The following is a 14,062-nucleotide window of genomic DNA, read 5'->3' on the forward strand; positions in this document are numbered from 1 at the left end:
GACTTCTATGCTCCTTCCGCCTCAGACTGTTGAACAAAGGGAATTAAAATTAGGTGTGTGCTTGCTTCTCAAAAAAATAAATAAATAGGGCGGCGCCTGTGGCTCAGTGAGTAGGGCGCCGGCCCCATATGCCGAGGGTGGCGGGTTCAAACCCAGCTCCGGCCAAACTGCAACCAAAAAATAGCCGGGCGTTGTGGCGGGCGCCTGTAGTCCCAGCTGCTCGGGAGGCTGAGGCAAGAGAATTGCGTAAGCCCAAGAGTTAGAGGTTGCTGTGAGCCGTGTGACGCCACGGCAGTCTACCTGAGGGCGGTACAGTGAGACTCTGTCTCTACAAAAAAAAAAAAAAATAAAAAATAAATAAATAAATAACCGGGCGTTGTGGTGAGTGCCTGTAGTCTCAGCTACTTGGGAGGCTGAGGCAAGAGAATCGCCTATGCCCAAGAGCTGGAGGTTGCTGTGAGCTGTGATGCCATAGCACTCTACCGAGGGCAACAAAATGAAACACTGTCTCTAAAAAAAAAAAAAAAAAGAGTTGCATATGTCAGCCTCCCTGCATCTCTGCCCCTCTTCATGCCATTTGAGGACTTTTACTGTCATTGGGTTACAGGTTCCTGCCTTGTTGTATGTTCTTCGTCTTCATCTTCGAGTCAGGGACAGGTTAGGGGTCGCTGTTTTTCTGTGAAGCTAAAGTCTCACATCCCCATTCAGCGTAGTGTTTACCTGATGGAAAATTAGAAGGGGCAGCCCTGTCCCCGTCCAACCTAAGGACAGAGTTAGTTATGGAGCTAAAAATAGCTATCAGCGAGCAAGCAAAGCAAGCTACTGGATTTCACAATCCAGTATATACAGAAGCAGTTTTATGACACTTGCGGATACTGGCAGTTACTGGTCAACTAGCTTAGCAAAAATATTTTAAGAACAAGAACTGGGCGGTGCCTGTGGCTCAGTGAGTAGGGTGCCGGCCCCATATGCCGAGGGTGGCGGGTTCAAACCCAGCCCCGGCCAAACTGCAACAAAAAAATAGCCGGGCGTTGTGGCGGGCGCCTGTAGTCCCAGCTGCTCGGCAGACTGAGGCAGGAGAATCGCATAAGCCCAAGAGTTAGAGGTTGCTGTGAGCCGTGTGACGCCACGGCACTCTACCCGAGGGCGGTACCGTGAGACTGTGTCTCTACAAAACAAACAAAAAAAAGAACAAGGACTATGGGGTCAGTAGGGCTCAGAGGAGAGGAGAGGGGAGGGGGTCGTTGTGTGTTGTGCGGGTATGGTGCGTCTCCCCTTAGGGCACAACGCTTTACTATGTAGTAACCTTGTAACTTCCCTAACCTTCTGTTACCTTTGAGGACAGGTGGCCCTATACCAAGGGTGCAGGCCAACCTGACCTTTCCCTGAATCACAAGACTTTCACATGCACCTAAGCCCTAAATATATAAAAGGAAGGCCAGAGATTGAGTCAGTGGGCTTGGTTTGTAGGACACTAGTCCGCTGAGTCTCCCGGCCCAGGAATAAAGCCGCTTCCTCTTCCAACTGCTGACTGGGGTCTTTTGTCTGCTTCAGTTCTTGCTACAGAGTGCTAGGATTATAGGTGTGAGCCACCGCACCTGGCCCTGAATTATTATTATTATTTTTTTTCCCACTTTTCAAACTATTTATTTTGAAAGAAGCTAAAATTATACAAAGTTGAGAACAGTTCTAGGACCAATATTATACCATTTTAGGACATTGCCATTATACAATATAGAAAAAGATGGGTAGTACTCCATTTTGTTCTTGGTGTGTATTAAATTTAAGAAATACTTTGGAGTGCCTACTATACTTAAGATATTCTGGTAGGATAGGAAAGAAAAATAGAAAAACCGAGTCCCTGCTTTTAAAAAGCTTACAATCTAGATAGTGAAATCAACAATGTTCCCTTTCTGGGCGGCGCCTGTGGCTCAGTGAGTAGGGCGCCGGCCCCATATGCCGAGGGTGGTGGGTTCAAACCCAGCCCCGGCCAAACTGAAACAACAAAAAAATAGCCGGGCGTTGTGGCGGGCGCCTGTAGTCCCAGCTACTTGGGAGGCAGAGACAGAGAATCGCTTAAGCCCAGGAGTTGGAGGTTGCTGTGAGCTGTGAGGCCATGGCACTCTACCCAGGGCAACAGCTTGAGGCTCTGTCTCAAAAAAAAAAAAAAAATGAATATTATTGCTCTGAGATGGAACCTGGCACCGTCACCCCCAAACTGGTGCAGAGCGAGATAAGGACTTAACAAGCTAGTGCTGTGAGAATGGTTTACCTTTCTGCTAATTGCTAGATCTGCTTCTGTAAAGGAGGTCGGTCACGATAACTGGCTGCCGGCTTGCTTGCCTGCTTCCAGCTGATAAAAACTCCGATTCTAGGCTGTTCTCGGCTGCTCTCACTGAAGAGGTCAGCCAACTGGCCGTAAAGGCTCCTTAATTGGGATTTTAACACTTATATTTGTCTGGTGGTTATTTCACTCACTCCACAACAGAGACAGAGTCTCAAGCTGTCACCCTGGGTAGAGTGCCATAGCGTCACAGCTCATAGCAACCTCAGACTCTTCGGCTTAAGTTATTCTCTTGCCTCAGCTTCCCAAGTAGCTGAGACTACAGACGCCCGCCACAATGACTCGCTATTTTTTTTCCTTGTAATTGTCATTGTTTTAGCAGGCCCAGGCAGGGTTCTAACCTGCCAGCCCTGGTGTATGTGGCTGGTGCCCTACCCACTGAGCTATGGCCCCACCCATGAATTATCTTTTTAAATTATTTTCCCTGTTAGTCAGTGAAGTTTGACTCTGGACTAGATGAGACATTCCATCAAGCACTTCTGAAGGAATTAAAAGATGTCAGTTTGGGTCCAAGCCGGACTGAGGGCAGATCCATGTCCCCTGGGGATCGGTGAAACCCCTGGACTACAAGAGCGTTAACGTTTGCACCTTTCAAAAGTGTTTTCACATTGTAATTTTCCTTTCTTTCTCCAAGTCTGTGTAGAAATCTAGAGCCTGGGGCAGTGCCTGGGGTTCAGTGGGTAGGGCGTGGCCCCATATACTGAGGGTGGTGGGTTCAAACTGGCCAGGCCAAACTGCAACAACAACAAAAAAGAGCCAGGCCTTGTGGTGGGTGCATGTAGTCACAGCTATTCAGGAGGCTGAGGCAAAAGAAACACCTAAACCCAGGAGTTGGAGGTTGTTGTGAGCTGTGATGCTACAGCACTCTACCTAGGGGAATACACTGAGACTCTGTCTCAAAAAAAAAGAAAAAAGAAAAATCTAGAGCCTGGAGTTAGCTGTGCTTTGAGGATGTAGGGAAGAGCCTAGGTCTCTGCTGACCTAAGAGAGGACAAGAGTGCCCCAAATAAATCTCCTGGGACAGTGCCTGCCTGGTCACCAGGGACTACTAACACAGATTAATAGTAGGAAAGCATTACTCATAATCCCTCAAACACACCGGAGAGAGGAGAGGAAATCAGAAGAAAGGGTAATGGCAAGCAATCCCCCTGCCTTGGCCTCTCAGAGTGCTAGGAATATAGGTGTGAGCCACCATGCCTGCTGGGCAAAACTCTCATTCACACCTGTAATTCCAGCACTTAGGAAGATTGAGGGGAGCTTTTGAGTTCAAGACCAGCCTGAGCTAGAGCGAGACCACATCTCTAAAAATAGCCAGGCATTGTGGTGGGCACCTGTAGTCCTAGCTACTTGGGAGGCTGTGAGAGGGGATACCCAAGAAGATTGAGGTCTGGGAGAACAGGTCTTCTCAAGGAGACCACAAGGATACACCTGCAGGGTCCTCTCCATGGTGACTCAGCTCTTGAGAATTTGTAGACTTAATGTCCTAGAACTTGGAAATTTCCAAGTTCTGTGAAATCCAGTAGTTCTGTAGGGGCAGGAATAGCATCTCCCGCTTGATTCAAACTGGCCAATGAGAAGGGTACCTATGGGGTAGAACTTTTTGACTGTTGATAAAAAGGGAAAGACCAAGCCAGTCAGAGAGCGCAGCCATTTGGAATTCTTCTATGCCTTAAGCTCCCTCCTGGTGAATAAAGCCCTTCCTCTTATGAACATAGTGTTTGGGTGCTCTTTCTCTCCGTTGGGCCTCGTCTTCCTGCAACAGCTGAGCCAAGAGAATCTCTTGAGCCCAAGAATTTGAGGTTGCTGTGAGCTATGACATCACAGCACTCTACCAGGGACAAGAAAGTGAGATTCTGTCTCATTAAAAAAAAAAAGATCCAGAGTTAGGCCAGACACCATCCCTCATGCCTGTGATCCTAGCCATCTGGGGGCCGAGTTAGGTGGATTACTTGAGCTCACAAGTTCAAGACCAGCCTGAGCCAAAGTAAGACCCCATCTCTATTAAGCATAGAAAAACTGAGGCCAGGGCAGTGCCTGTGGCTCAGTGAGTAGGGCGCCAGCCCATATACTGAGGGTGGCCGGTTCAAACCCAGCCCCGGCCAAACTGCAACAAAAAATAGCCGAGCGTTGTGGCCGGCGCCTGTAGTCCCAGCTGCTTGGGAGGCTGAGGCAAGAGAATCGCTTTAGCCTAAGAGTTTGAGGTTGCTGTGGGCTGTGATGCCATGGCACTCTACCAAGGGCGACATAGTGAGATGCTGTCTCAAAAAAAAAAAAAAATGATTTTGTTTCATTAGAGTCACTGAGGAAGAAGCTGTGTTCTGGGCAATTAAGGACATGTAAAAGGTCTTCCTTGTCACTTTTTTTACTGAAAGAAAAGGCTCCTGAGGGCGGCACCTGTGGCTCAGTGAGCAGGGCGCCGGCCCCATATACCGAGGGTGGCGGGTTCAAACCCGGCCCCAGCCAAACTGCAACAAAAAAATAGTTGTGGCGGGCGCCTGTAGTCCCAGCTACTCAGGAGGCTGAGGCAGGAGAATCGCCTAAGCCCAGGAGTTGGAGGTTGCTGTGAGCTGTGTGACGCCACGGCACTCTACCGAGGGCAATAAAGTAAAACTCTGTCTCTACAAAAAAAAAAAAAAAAAAAAGAAAGAAAAGGCTCCTGAGGCAGTGGAGAATATAGATTCTGTCATACCTGGGTGGAGATGAAGTTGTACCACTTGCTAGTTAGCTCTGGAGCAAACTCTTTGGTCTCTGTTTCTTCACGTACAATATAAAGTTTTCATTAGGAACTTGGAAGGATTGAATTAAAACAGCGAACGTGAAGTATTTAACACAAGGCCTGGCACACAGTGAATAGTGTTATTATGTTTACTCTGTGCTCTCTTTCTACAGAAGTAACTACCACCTCCAGAGATATGTTACCTATATAGAGAGGTTCCTTCTGATAGTCTGAAAAAATAAGTTTTTTAAGAAAGAAAAGTAGAGGCTCAGCACCTGTAACTCAGTGGCTAGGGCGCTGGCCACATATACCAGGGCTGGAAGGTTCGAACTTGGCCCAGGCCTACTAACAAACAATGATGACGACAACAACAACATAGCTGGGCATTGTGGTGGGTGCCTGTAGTCCCAGCTACTTGGGAGACTGAGGCAAAAGAATTGTTTAAGCCCAAGAGTTTGAAATTGCTGTGAGTTGTGATGTTAGAGCACTCTACAGAGGGCAAGAAAGTGAGACTGCCAAAAAAAAAAAAAAAAAAGAGAGAAGAAGAAAAAGAAAAATAGAAATTATTTTAATTTTATACTTAGTACTATAGGAGGTGTCCCTATAGTGTTAGAAAATCTGTATAAACATAATTTCCTAAATCTAGGTGATGTTCATTGCAATGAGTTATCTGTGGGTGTGAAATTCATCCTAGCAAAATTATTTAAAAAGAACAAGGGAGGCGGCGCCTGTGGCTCAGTGAGTAGGGCGCCGGCCCCATATACCAAGCGTAGTAGTTTCAAACCTAGCCCGGGACAAATTGCAACAAAATATAGCTGGGTTTTGTGGCAGGCGCCTGTAGTCCTAGCTACTGGGGAGGCTGAGGCAAGGGAATTGCCTAAGCCCAAGAGCTGGAGGTTGCTGTGAGCTGTGTGACGCTACGGCACTCTACCGAGGGTGATAAAGTGAGACTCCGTCTCAAAAAAAAAAAAAAAAAAAAAAAAAGAACAAGGCTATGAAAGCTGCCCTGTAAGAAAAAAAAAACACCTTTCATGTAAAAAGAGTATGGGTGTAGGAAGCACCTAGAAACACTGAGAATAAATCGAATGTACATGCATTGTGTAAAACATCTACCAGATTTGCACAGTGGATGACTTCACTTAGAGACAGTCAGGGTCTTCTCTCTTATTATGTACAGCTTCTCCCCAAGAGCCCCAGAACAAAGTGACCTCAATAAGTACAGCAAACAGAACCTGAAGAGATTTCTAATATGAATAGGGTTTTATTTATTTTTGTATTTAAAAACCCTTTCTTTTTTTTAAAAAAAAAACCCTTTCTTTTATGGATATACATTAGTAGGGCAAGTTAGAACAACCAATCATGTAAACAATTGTCCTCACATAAAAGGTAGTTGTTACTTAAAATGAAAATCCAGTGGTAGTAATAAATTTAATTATATATAGTTCTGCATGTCAAACAATTTACATGGAAGATAGCATGTCCTAAAAGAATAGTTTCTGGTGACTGAAAAAATAGACCCAAAAGGACATTGATCTCCAAAGATGCATTTTAAGAGTTGAATGAGGGCGGCGCCTGTGGCTCAGTGAGTAGGGGGCCGGCCCCATATGCCGAGGGTGGCTGGTTCAAACCCAGCCCCAAACTGCAACAAAAAAATAGCCAGGCGTTGTGGCAGGCGCCTGTAGTCCCAGCTGCTCGGGAGGCTGAGGCAAGAGAATCGCGTAAGCCCAAGAGTTAGAGGTTGCTGTGAGCCGTGTGATGCCACGGCTCTCTACTGGAGGGCGGTACAGTGAGACTCTGTCTCTACAAAAAAAAAAAAAAAAAAAAAGAGTTGAATGAAATGTGAAAAAGTAAAAGATACAAGATATTAAGTATATTAAATAAATATAAACTGAGTTACTAAAGTGAATAATAAAAGTGGAGGAATTCCTCCTCCCATATTTGTATGTTTTTGTAGACTTTAGAGTCCCAGGCAGAGCCAGTGGAGCCATCTGTTTCCACTTCACCTTTGCTTCATTGAAGCTCTTATTCCTAATCAGTGCTTGACAAGGTAGATATATTTGGCTTGTTTTAGGACTTTGATTCTTCCTCTCCTGCAGCTTCCTCTCCTGCAGCTTCCTCAGCCTCTTCTGGAGCAGCCTGTTCTGGTGCAGCCTTCGATTCTTTTTTACAAAGCCAAAAAAGGCAAATGAGAAGACCTATCAATAATATTATAAAAATAACAGAGATGAGAATTCCAATTACATCTGAAGAAAATATCCTTTTACTATTTTCATCTTCTGAGGGCACTAAGCCAGGAGGGCCACTGTCCACACTACCCCCATTTCCTGGATCTTTGCAGTTGGGGGGTGCATTCCCTCGATCACAGTGGCAGTGTGATAAATCATTACAGACTCCTTTACTGCTACGGACCGCCCTGTCGGTGGCCTTCAGTCCGAGGGAGTGCAGGGAGAAGGAACGAGGAAAGTTGAGAGGTCGGCGCAGGAATGACAGTCTGGCACACCACGGGTGAAGTATGCAGCTGTGAATTTACTGGGTTCACATGTTGGTATTTATACATTTTTACAGAGCTTACATAATGCAATCTTTCCGCTTACATGCGCGGGTTATCTTTGCGTTTACAAGTGTGATTTATCATGCATTGTTATGTTTTAAAGTTCCGCTTCCGGAGGGTGGTGGTTATTAGTCAACTCTGCCCGCTTCCTCCTATCTCAGTTTCTTATTATCTTTTTAGAACAGCTTAACATCTTCTTTACGTTAATGCTTGACTAATTCTACATTTACTATTTGATCTTATTGTTATTGATAATTATAATTTTGATTTAGAGTAAATTTCTTGACAAGTATTATTTTTCCTATTGATTTTTATTATGCGTGACAGTTGGTGAAACAAGATGTTCTGAACAGGATTTTATGGTGGGTGGATGTGTTTCAGTGACTTTGTAACTTATGTAGATAATTTGTATTTCATGTCCTTGGGCTTATCGTCTTAGCTCACTGGTGGGAAAACATCTTTATGTGTTCATTGTTGGTGTCACTGAGTTTAGCAGCTCACAAGGCTGTGCTCTATCTGGATTAGTAGTGCATTGTGCTCATTCTTAGGAAAGTACATATTGACAATTTATTAGAACAAACAGACTTCTGGTACAGGATGACAAACACATGAGTAGACGCCACAATCTTTAAACTTAAGCGGGTAACTGAGTATGCTAGGCAACATTTCTGATGCTGTGCATACTGGGGGCAGCTGGGGGCAAAGCTCCGGGGAGCACAAACCACCTTCCCGTCGTTCTGTAACGCGGACAGCACTGCCTCACTACGGCTATATGCCGTGGGTGCGGCATTTCCCCCTTTTTTGTTTTTAAACCGCAGTTCAAAGACTTCTTGGCGTATAGAGATAATAGAGGAAAACAGACACCGTATGAGACATGGTAACAACAACACAACACAAAATAATAGCCAGCTAATAATAGCTATGAGCACAACATACTGGATCCAGTTAAGAGGATTGAGTGCTTTAAACCCATTAGTTAAAGATTGGGCTAATGTATTAAGAGAAGTTACTGGTAAGTGAGCTTGACTTAGGGTTGTAATATCTTGTTGTAAGCCGTGTAAATCATGTGTTATATCATTGTCTCTCCAAACACCTTGTAAATGTGCTTGCACTTTACTCCATGATTCAGACATGTTGTATGGTAAAGGTGTAATGCAAATGGCCTGAAATGCTGAATGACACTTTGTTTGTAGTTTCTGCTGTATATACTTAATATCTTGACCTAAAGCTAACACTACTTCTTCTAATACATCGGGCGCCACCTGCAACGGACCGCCCAGTCGGTGGCCTGTCCTTCAGGTCCCTGTTCGGGCGCCACCTGCTACGGACCGCCCTGTCGGTGGCCTTCAGTCCGAGGGAGTGCAGGGAGAAGGAACGAGGAAAGTTGAGAGGTCGGCGCAGGAATGACAGTCTGGCACACCACGGGTGAAGTATGCAGCTGTGAATTTACTGGGTTCACATGTTGGTATTTATACATTTTTACAGAGCTTACATAATGCAATCTTTCCGCTTACGTGCGCGGGTTATCTTTGCGTTTACAAGTGTGATTTATCATGCATTGTTATGTTTTAAAGTTCCGCTTCCGGAGGGTGGTGGTTATTAGTCAACTCTGCCCGCTTCCTCCTATCTCAGTTTCTTATTATCTTTTTAGAACAGCTTAACATCTTCTTTACGTTAATGCTTGACTAATTCTACATTTACTATTTGATCTTATTGTTATTGATAATTATAATTTTGATTTAGAGTAAATTTCTTGACAAGTATTATTTTTCCTATTGATTTTTATTATGCGTGACAGTTGGTGAAACAAGATGTTCTGAACAGGATTTTATGGTGGGTGGATGTGTTTCAGTGACTTTGTAACTTATGTAGATAATTTGTATTTCATGTCCTTGGGCTTATCGTCTTAGCTCACTGGTGGGAAAACATCTTTATGTGTTCATTGTTGGTGTCACTGAGTTTAGCAGCTCACAAGGCTGTGCTCTATCTGGATTAGTAGTGCATTGTGCTCATTCTTAGGAAAGTACATATTGACAATTTATTAGAACAAACAGACTTCTGGTACAGGATGACAAACACATGAGTAGACGCCACAATCTTTAAACTTAAGCGGGTAACTGAGTATGCTAGGCAACATTTCTGATGCTGTGCATACTGGGGGCAGCTGGGGGCAAAGCTCCGGGGAGCACAAACCACCTTCCCGTCGTTCTGTAACGCGGACAGCACTGCCTCACTACGGCTATATGCCGTGGGTGCGGCACTTTACCATTACATGTTTTCTCTGGATTGCAGGCAGTTCTGCTTGGGTTGTAATCTCTGCACACAGTATCCATGCAGACTTTGTTTGGGGGACAGTAAGTGTGACTCCTCACTTGGCCCTCGTCAGGCATGTCGCTAGTGGTAAAATAATCCACACTCCAACACCAGTCATTTTCATGAGGGACCTGGATCATTGTATAATTGACTTTGATTGTTGGTAAAGATTTAATACGTGAACATATAATTTTCCCACAGAATACATCTTCATCTCTACACTTACTATATATAATACGATCATTACCACCAAAGCCACAGTTTCCAAACCGATCCCCTTTATTGTTTATTAAATTGTAACAGCTTTCTGATGCAGATTTTGCACCCAACCCAAATACTTCCACGCACTGAATATTAGGATCCATGCAGTAACCTTCAATACAGAGGTACATTTTATTACAAATTGAGCCATCTTGCATAATCCTGTCTTCAGGGCATGAGGAAGATACACCATCACAATATTCTGGGAGGTCACATGGCCGCTCAGCAACACGGCAAGTCTGTCCCTTAATTTTAAGTTTACACGAAGAACAGCAGAGTCCTCCATCACACTGTGCTTGTCCCTTTAGTTTACAGTGTTCATCACAGCATTCATTTTCTGCACAAGCATCACCGCAGTCACACTGCTCAGGTTCTTCCACCAATTTATTTCCACAAGTGGATTCCCTACGCTTGCGGCCTTTGTGCCATGGTTTGTTAAATAGGCAGGCTCCTTTGTGTTCATGAAGGAAGTGGTAGAAGTAGTCAGAGCTGCAGTTACTGAAGCCACCATGTTTCGTGATACTTTCACTCATGAGACAAAAGTGCTCATCTTTACAAATGCAGGCCGAATGGTCATGCTGAATGCCCAGATTGTGCCCGAGCTCATGGACCATGAGTGCTGCAAACAGAAGGACATCTTCATGGTGGAAAGATTCAACGGCAGCAGCAAAACCCCTTGAACAGGCACCATTGAGAAACGCCTGACCCATACTCCCTTCCGGATGATGCCCAACGATCCTGTGGGCAACATCATGCTTCACACGATGGATGAGCTTCTCTCTTCTCCAGCTATCGAAATTCCTGAGTGTAACCTGCAAGTCCTCTGGGACTTCTACTAGATCCTCCTCAGTCCAGATCTCCATTCCAGTCAGCACCACCTCTGTGTTTATTCCCCTAGTGAAGATGTTGGCCAGAGCAATGATGTCCACTACTCTCTGGACTGTCTCATTGATGTCACCACTCCACATCTGGAACCGCTGGTTGTTGACTACGACAAACATCTCCACATACTTGGTGTGTGACCACAAGTAGGACAGTGCCTGTAGATTCTGAGGCTTCCTGCTCCCTTGTTGCCAGCTGGTAGACACCACTTGGCTGTCTTTGGAAGTCACACTACAGGAGACATGCGCTTGATGTGCCATGGTGTACAGTACGTGTTCAAATTGCTTTGAAGATTCCACAGGCTCAATGCCGTAAGATTTCTCCTCCTTAATCGGGATGCCCCTGAGGCCTGAACAGGTGTTGACAGAAACAAAAGAACCTGGCATTCCTTCTATGTAGCCTTCATAATGACAGTCATGTGAAATGAAAGGCACTTCTTGCCCCGGGACACCGTTGTGGTAACTGTAGACTGGAAAATTTTTCACGAAATAATCTCTCTTCACCTTCAGGTGAACCAGGTGCTTCTGGCCTTGCATAACTAGCATATAGGATGCCTTTCCCATGGGGTCTTCACTTCCTCTGCCTGTCAGACTCTTTGGGATGACTATTTCATACGAAGAGTAATATACTGATCCCATGTCACAGTACATGCTTGGGAGAAAAATCATCACCAAGAGCAACATGTTCCCCAGCCTGGTATGTGGAAGTCCTGGCACTAGCCCCAGCTCCAAACCTTTCATTTTGAGAGCCCATGTCCAGAGCACTCTCCTAGCCTCATAGAGAACTGCAAGGAGTTTCTGTCCAGCAGACAGGAAGGAGGTAGAATCTCTCACTGAGCCTGTTGCTGACATGGCCTTAGTGAATCAGTTGATGGTGCAGGCCTGTGTCCAGCAGCAGCAGCAGCTCTTCCTGACACACGGACCGTCAGACACAGGAACTAGCCTCAGACCTGTGCTGGCTGCGTGAACAGTGTCCACTGCCTACCTCCTAAAGTGACAGCCTTCTGTCTGAGCCTCTTCCTAGTCTTTCTGGTGACTCTGTTGTCCTTCCAATAGTTTCCTTTCTCTGAGATGACTTTCCACAGCATCGGCTTTATTCCAGCACTTATAACTTCCTTTTTACATAACAGAAGGATATATTGTAAAGAGAGGTGAACTCTTGGGCGGCGCCTGTGGCTCAGTGAGTAGGGCGCCGGCCCCATATGCTGAGGGTGGCGGGTTCAAACCCAGTCCCGGCCAAACTGCAACAAAAAAATAGCCGGGCGTTGTGGCAGGCGCCTGTAGTCCCAGCTGCTCGGAAGGCTGAGGCAAGAGAATCGCGTAAGCCCAAGAGTTAGAGGTTGTTGTGAGCCTTGTGACGCCACGGCACTCTACCCAAGGGCGGTACAGTGAGACTCTGTCTCTACAAAAAAAAAAAAAAAAAAAAAAAAAGAGAGGTGAACTCTTATAATGTAGGAGTCTACTATGGGAGAGGAAAGACAATCTCTATGCCTTCCTCAACTTCCTCAACTGGACCTCAGGGAACACCCCTCCCCCACCCCTCCTGTTGTCTGTTGCTCAGCTAACTCCAAATGTTCCAGAGTAGGGGGGGTTGGACCCACGTCTTCACATTGAGCAACATCTCTCCAAGCATCTTATTTCTCTAGCATAGCCCACAATGGGCCAGTTAAACCAAGAACACCAAAAACTATTATTGGAAATTACTTTTTATTCATGTTTATGACCTTTTCCACTTAGTAAACATTTTCTTCAAAGTAACCACAGACAATTATGGAGCTCTTTATAAATCACAAGCATAACTAAATAAGAAATTAAATTATATTATAAATATTAACTAAAATCATATTCATACTCTTTTGGTCTCAGGCTTATATTTCTTTTACTGTTAATATGTTTTAAGCTCCCAGATTAATTTTTATTTTATAATAATAATAACAATAATTTTTTGGAGACAGAGTCTCATTGTATCACCTTGGGTAGAGTGCTGTGGTGTCATAGCTTATAGCAACTTCAACTCTCGGGCTCAAGTGATCCTCTTGCCTCAGCTTCCAGAGTAGCTTGGACTGTAGGCTTCTACCACCAGGGCTAGCTAGTTTTTCTATTTTTAGTAGGGAGGGTTCTTGTTCTTGCTCAGTCAGTTCTCAAACTCACAAGCTCAAACAGTCCATCCACCTCAGCCTCCCAAAGTGCTAGGATTATAGGTGTGAGCCAGTGTGCCTGACCCCAGATCAATTTTTAAATGGTTTTCTATTTATTTCTGTAAGATAAACTTAATTTGTTTGGGAAGTTATGAATTAAACTAACATTAGGATATCAGATTATGTCATTTTCTAAGTTACAGGGAAACAGTACCTTTTATTTATAGCAAGAAGGTATGAATGCATAAACAGTAGAGACATGGATCAATCCCAGTATAATATCCACAATTGAAAAGACAACACCCTGCATGAAATATCTTGGGCTACATACAACTTCGTAAAGGACCCAACGTTGTTGCCCCAAACGGCCTCCTCCAACCATTTGCCAAAGCAATAAAACTATTTATCAAAGAACCCCTACAAGCCCTAACATCCTCAACCCTACTATATGTAATTGCCCCAACCCTAGCTTTATCCATTGCCCTTATCATATGAACCCCACTACCAATCCCATACCCCCTGATCAACATCAACCTGGGTGTACTATTTATCCTAGCCACATCCAGCCTAGCTGTATACTCAATCCTGTGATCGGGATGAGCATCAAACTCAAAATTGGAGTGCACTAATTGGAGCACTACGAGCGGTAGCACAAACTATCTCATATGAAGTAACCCTGGCCGTCATTCTACTATCCATCCTCCTAATAAGTGGAACATTTACACTATCAACCCTGATCCTAACTCAAGAACACTCATGACTCCTACTTCCATCGTGATAAATGCAGCAGTAGCACATGTGGGTGTATGGAGGGTGACAGAGGCTGGGCGGGTGTCAGGAAGGTGGTGGGACTTGGTA

At 44.8% G+C, this 14,062-nt stretch overlaps 1 protein-coding gene across 1 annotated transcript; it reads right to left on the reverse strand.

The window, feature by feature from the left end:
- Positions 1–2,286: 2,286 nt before the first annotated feature.
- On the reverse strand, positions 2,287–11,918 carry LOC128584484 (disintegrin and metalloproteinase domain-containing protein 1a-like). Its single transcript, XM_053589410.1, has 4 exons — positions 9,873–11,918; positions 8,941–8,944; positions 7,302–7,450; positions 2,287–2,412 (listed from the first exon to the last, which is right to left on the reverse strand). The coding sequence occupies exons 1-4, from the start codon at positions 11,916–11,918 to the stop codon at positions 2,287–2,289; spliced, it is 2,325 nt and encodes a 774-aa protein (XP_053445385.1).
- Positions 11,919–14,062: the final 2,144 nt, after the last annotated feature.

Source organism: Nycticebus coucang, chromosome 4 (genome assembly GCF_027406575.1).
Source record: "Nycticebus coucang isolate mNycCou1 chromosome 4, mNycCou1.pri, whole genome shotgun sequence".
NCBI lineage: Eukaryota > Metazoa > Chordata > Mammalia > Primates > Lorisidae > Nycticebus > Nycticebus coucang.

Bases quoted from the DNA above. Each gene is read 5' to 3' on its own strand.
- LOC128584484 (XM_053589410.1), bottom strand. From the start codon at position 11,918: ATGTCAGCAACAGGCTCAGTGAGAGATTCTACCTCCTTCCTGTCTGCT. The intron at 2,413-7,301 runs GTAATTGGAATT...CTTTACGGCCAG, and splicing joins AAAGGATATTTTCTTCAGAT to TTGGCTGACCTCTTCAGTGA.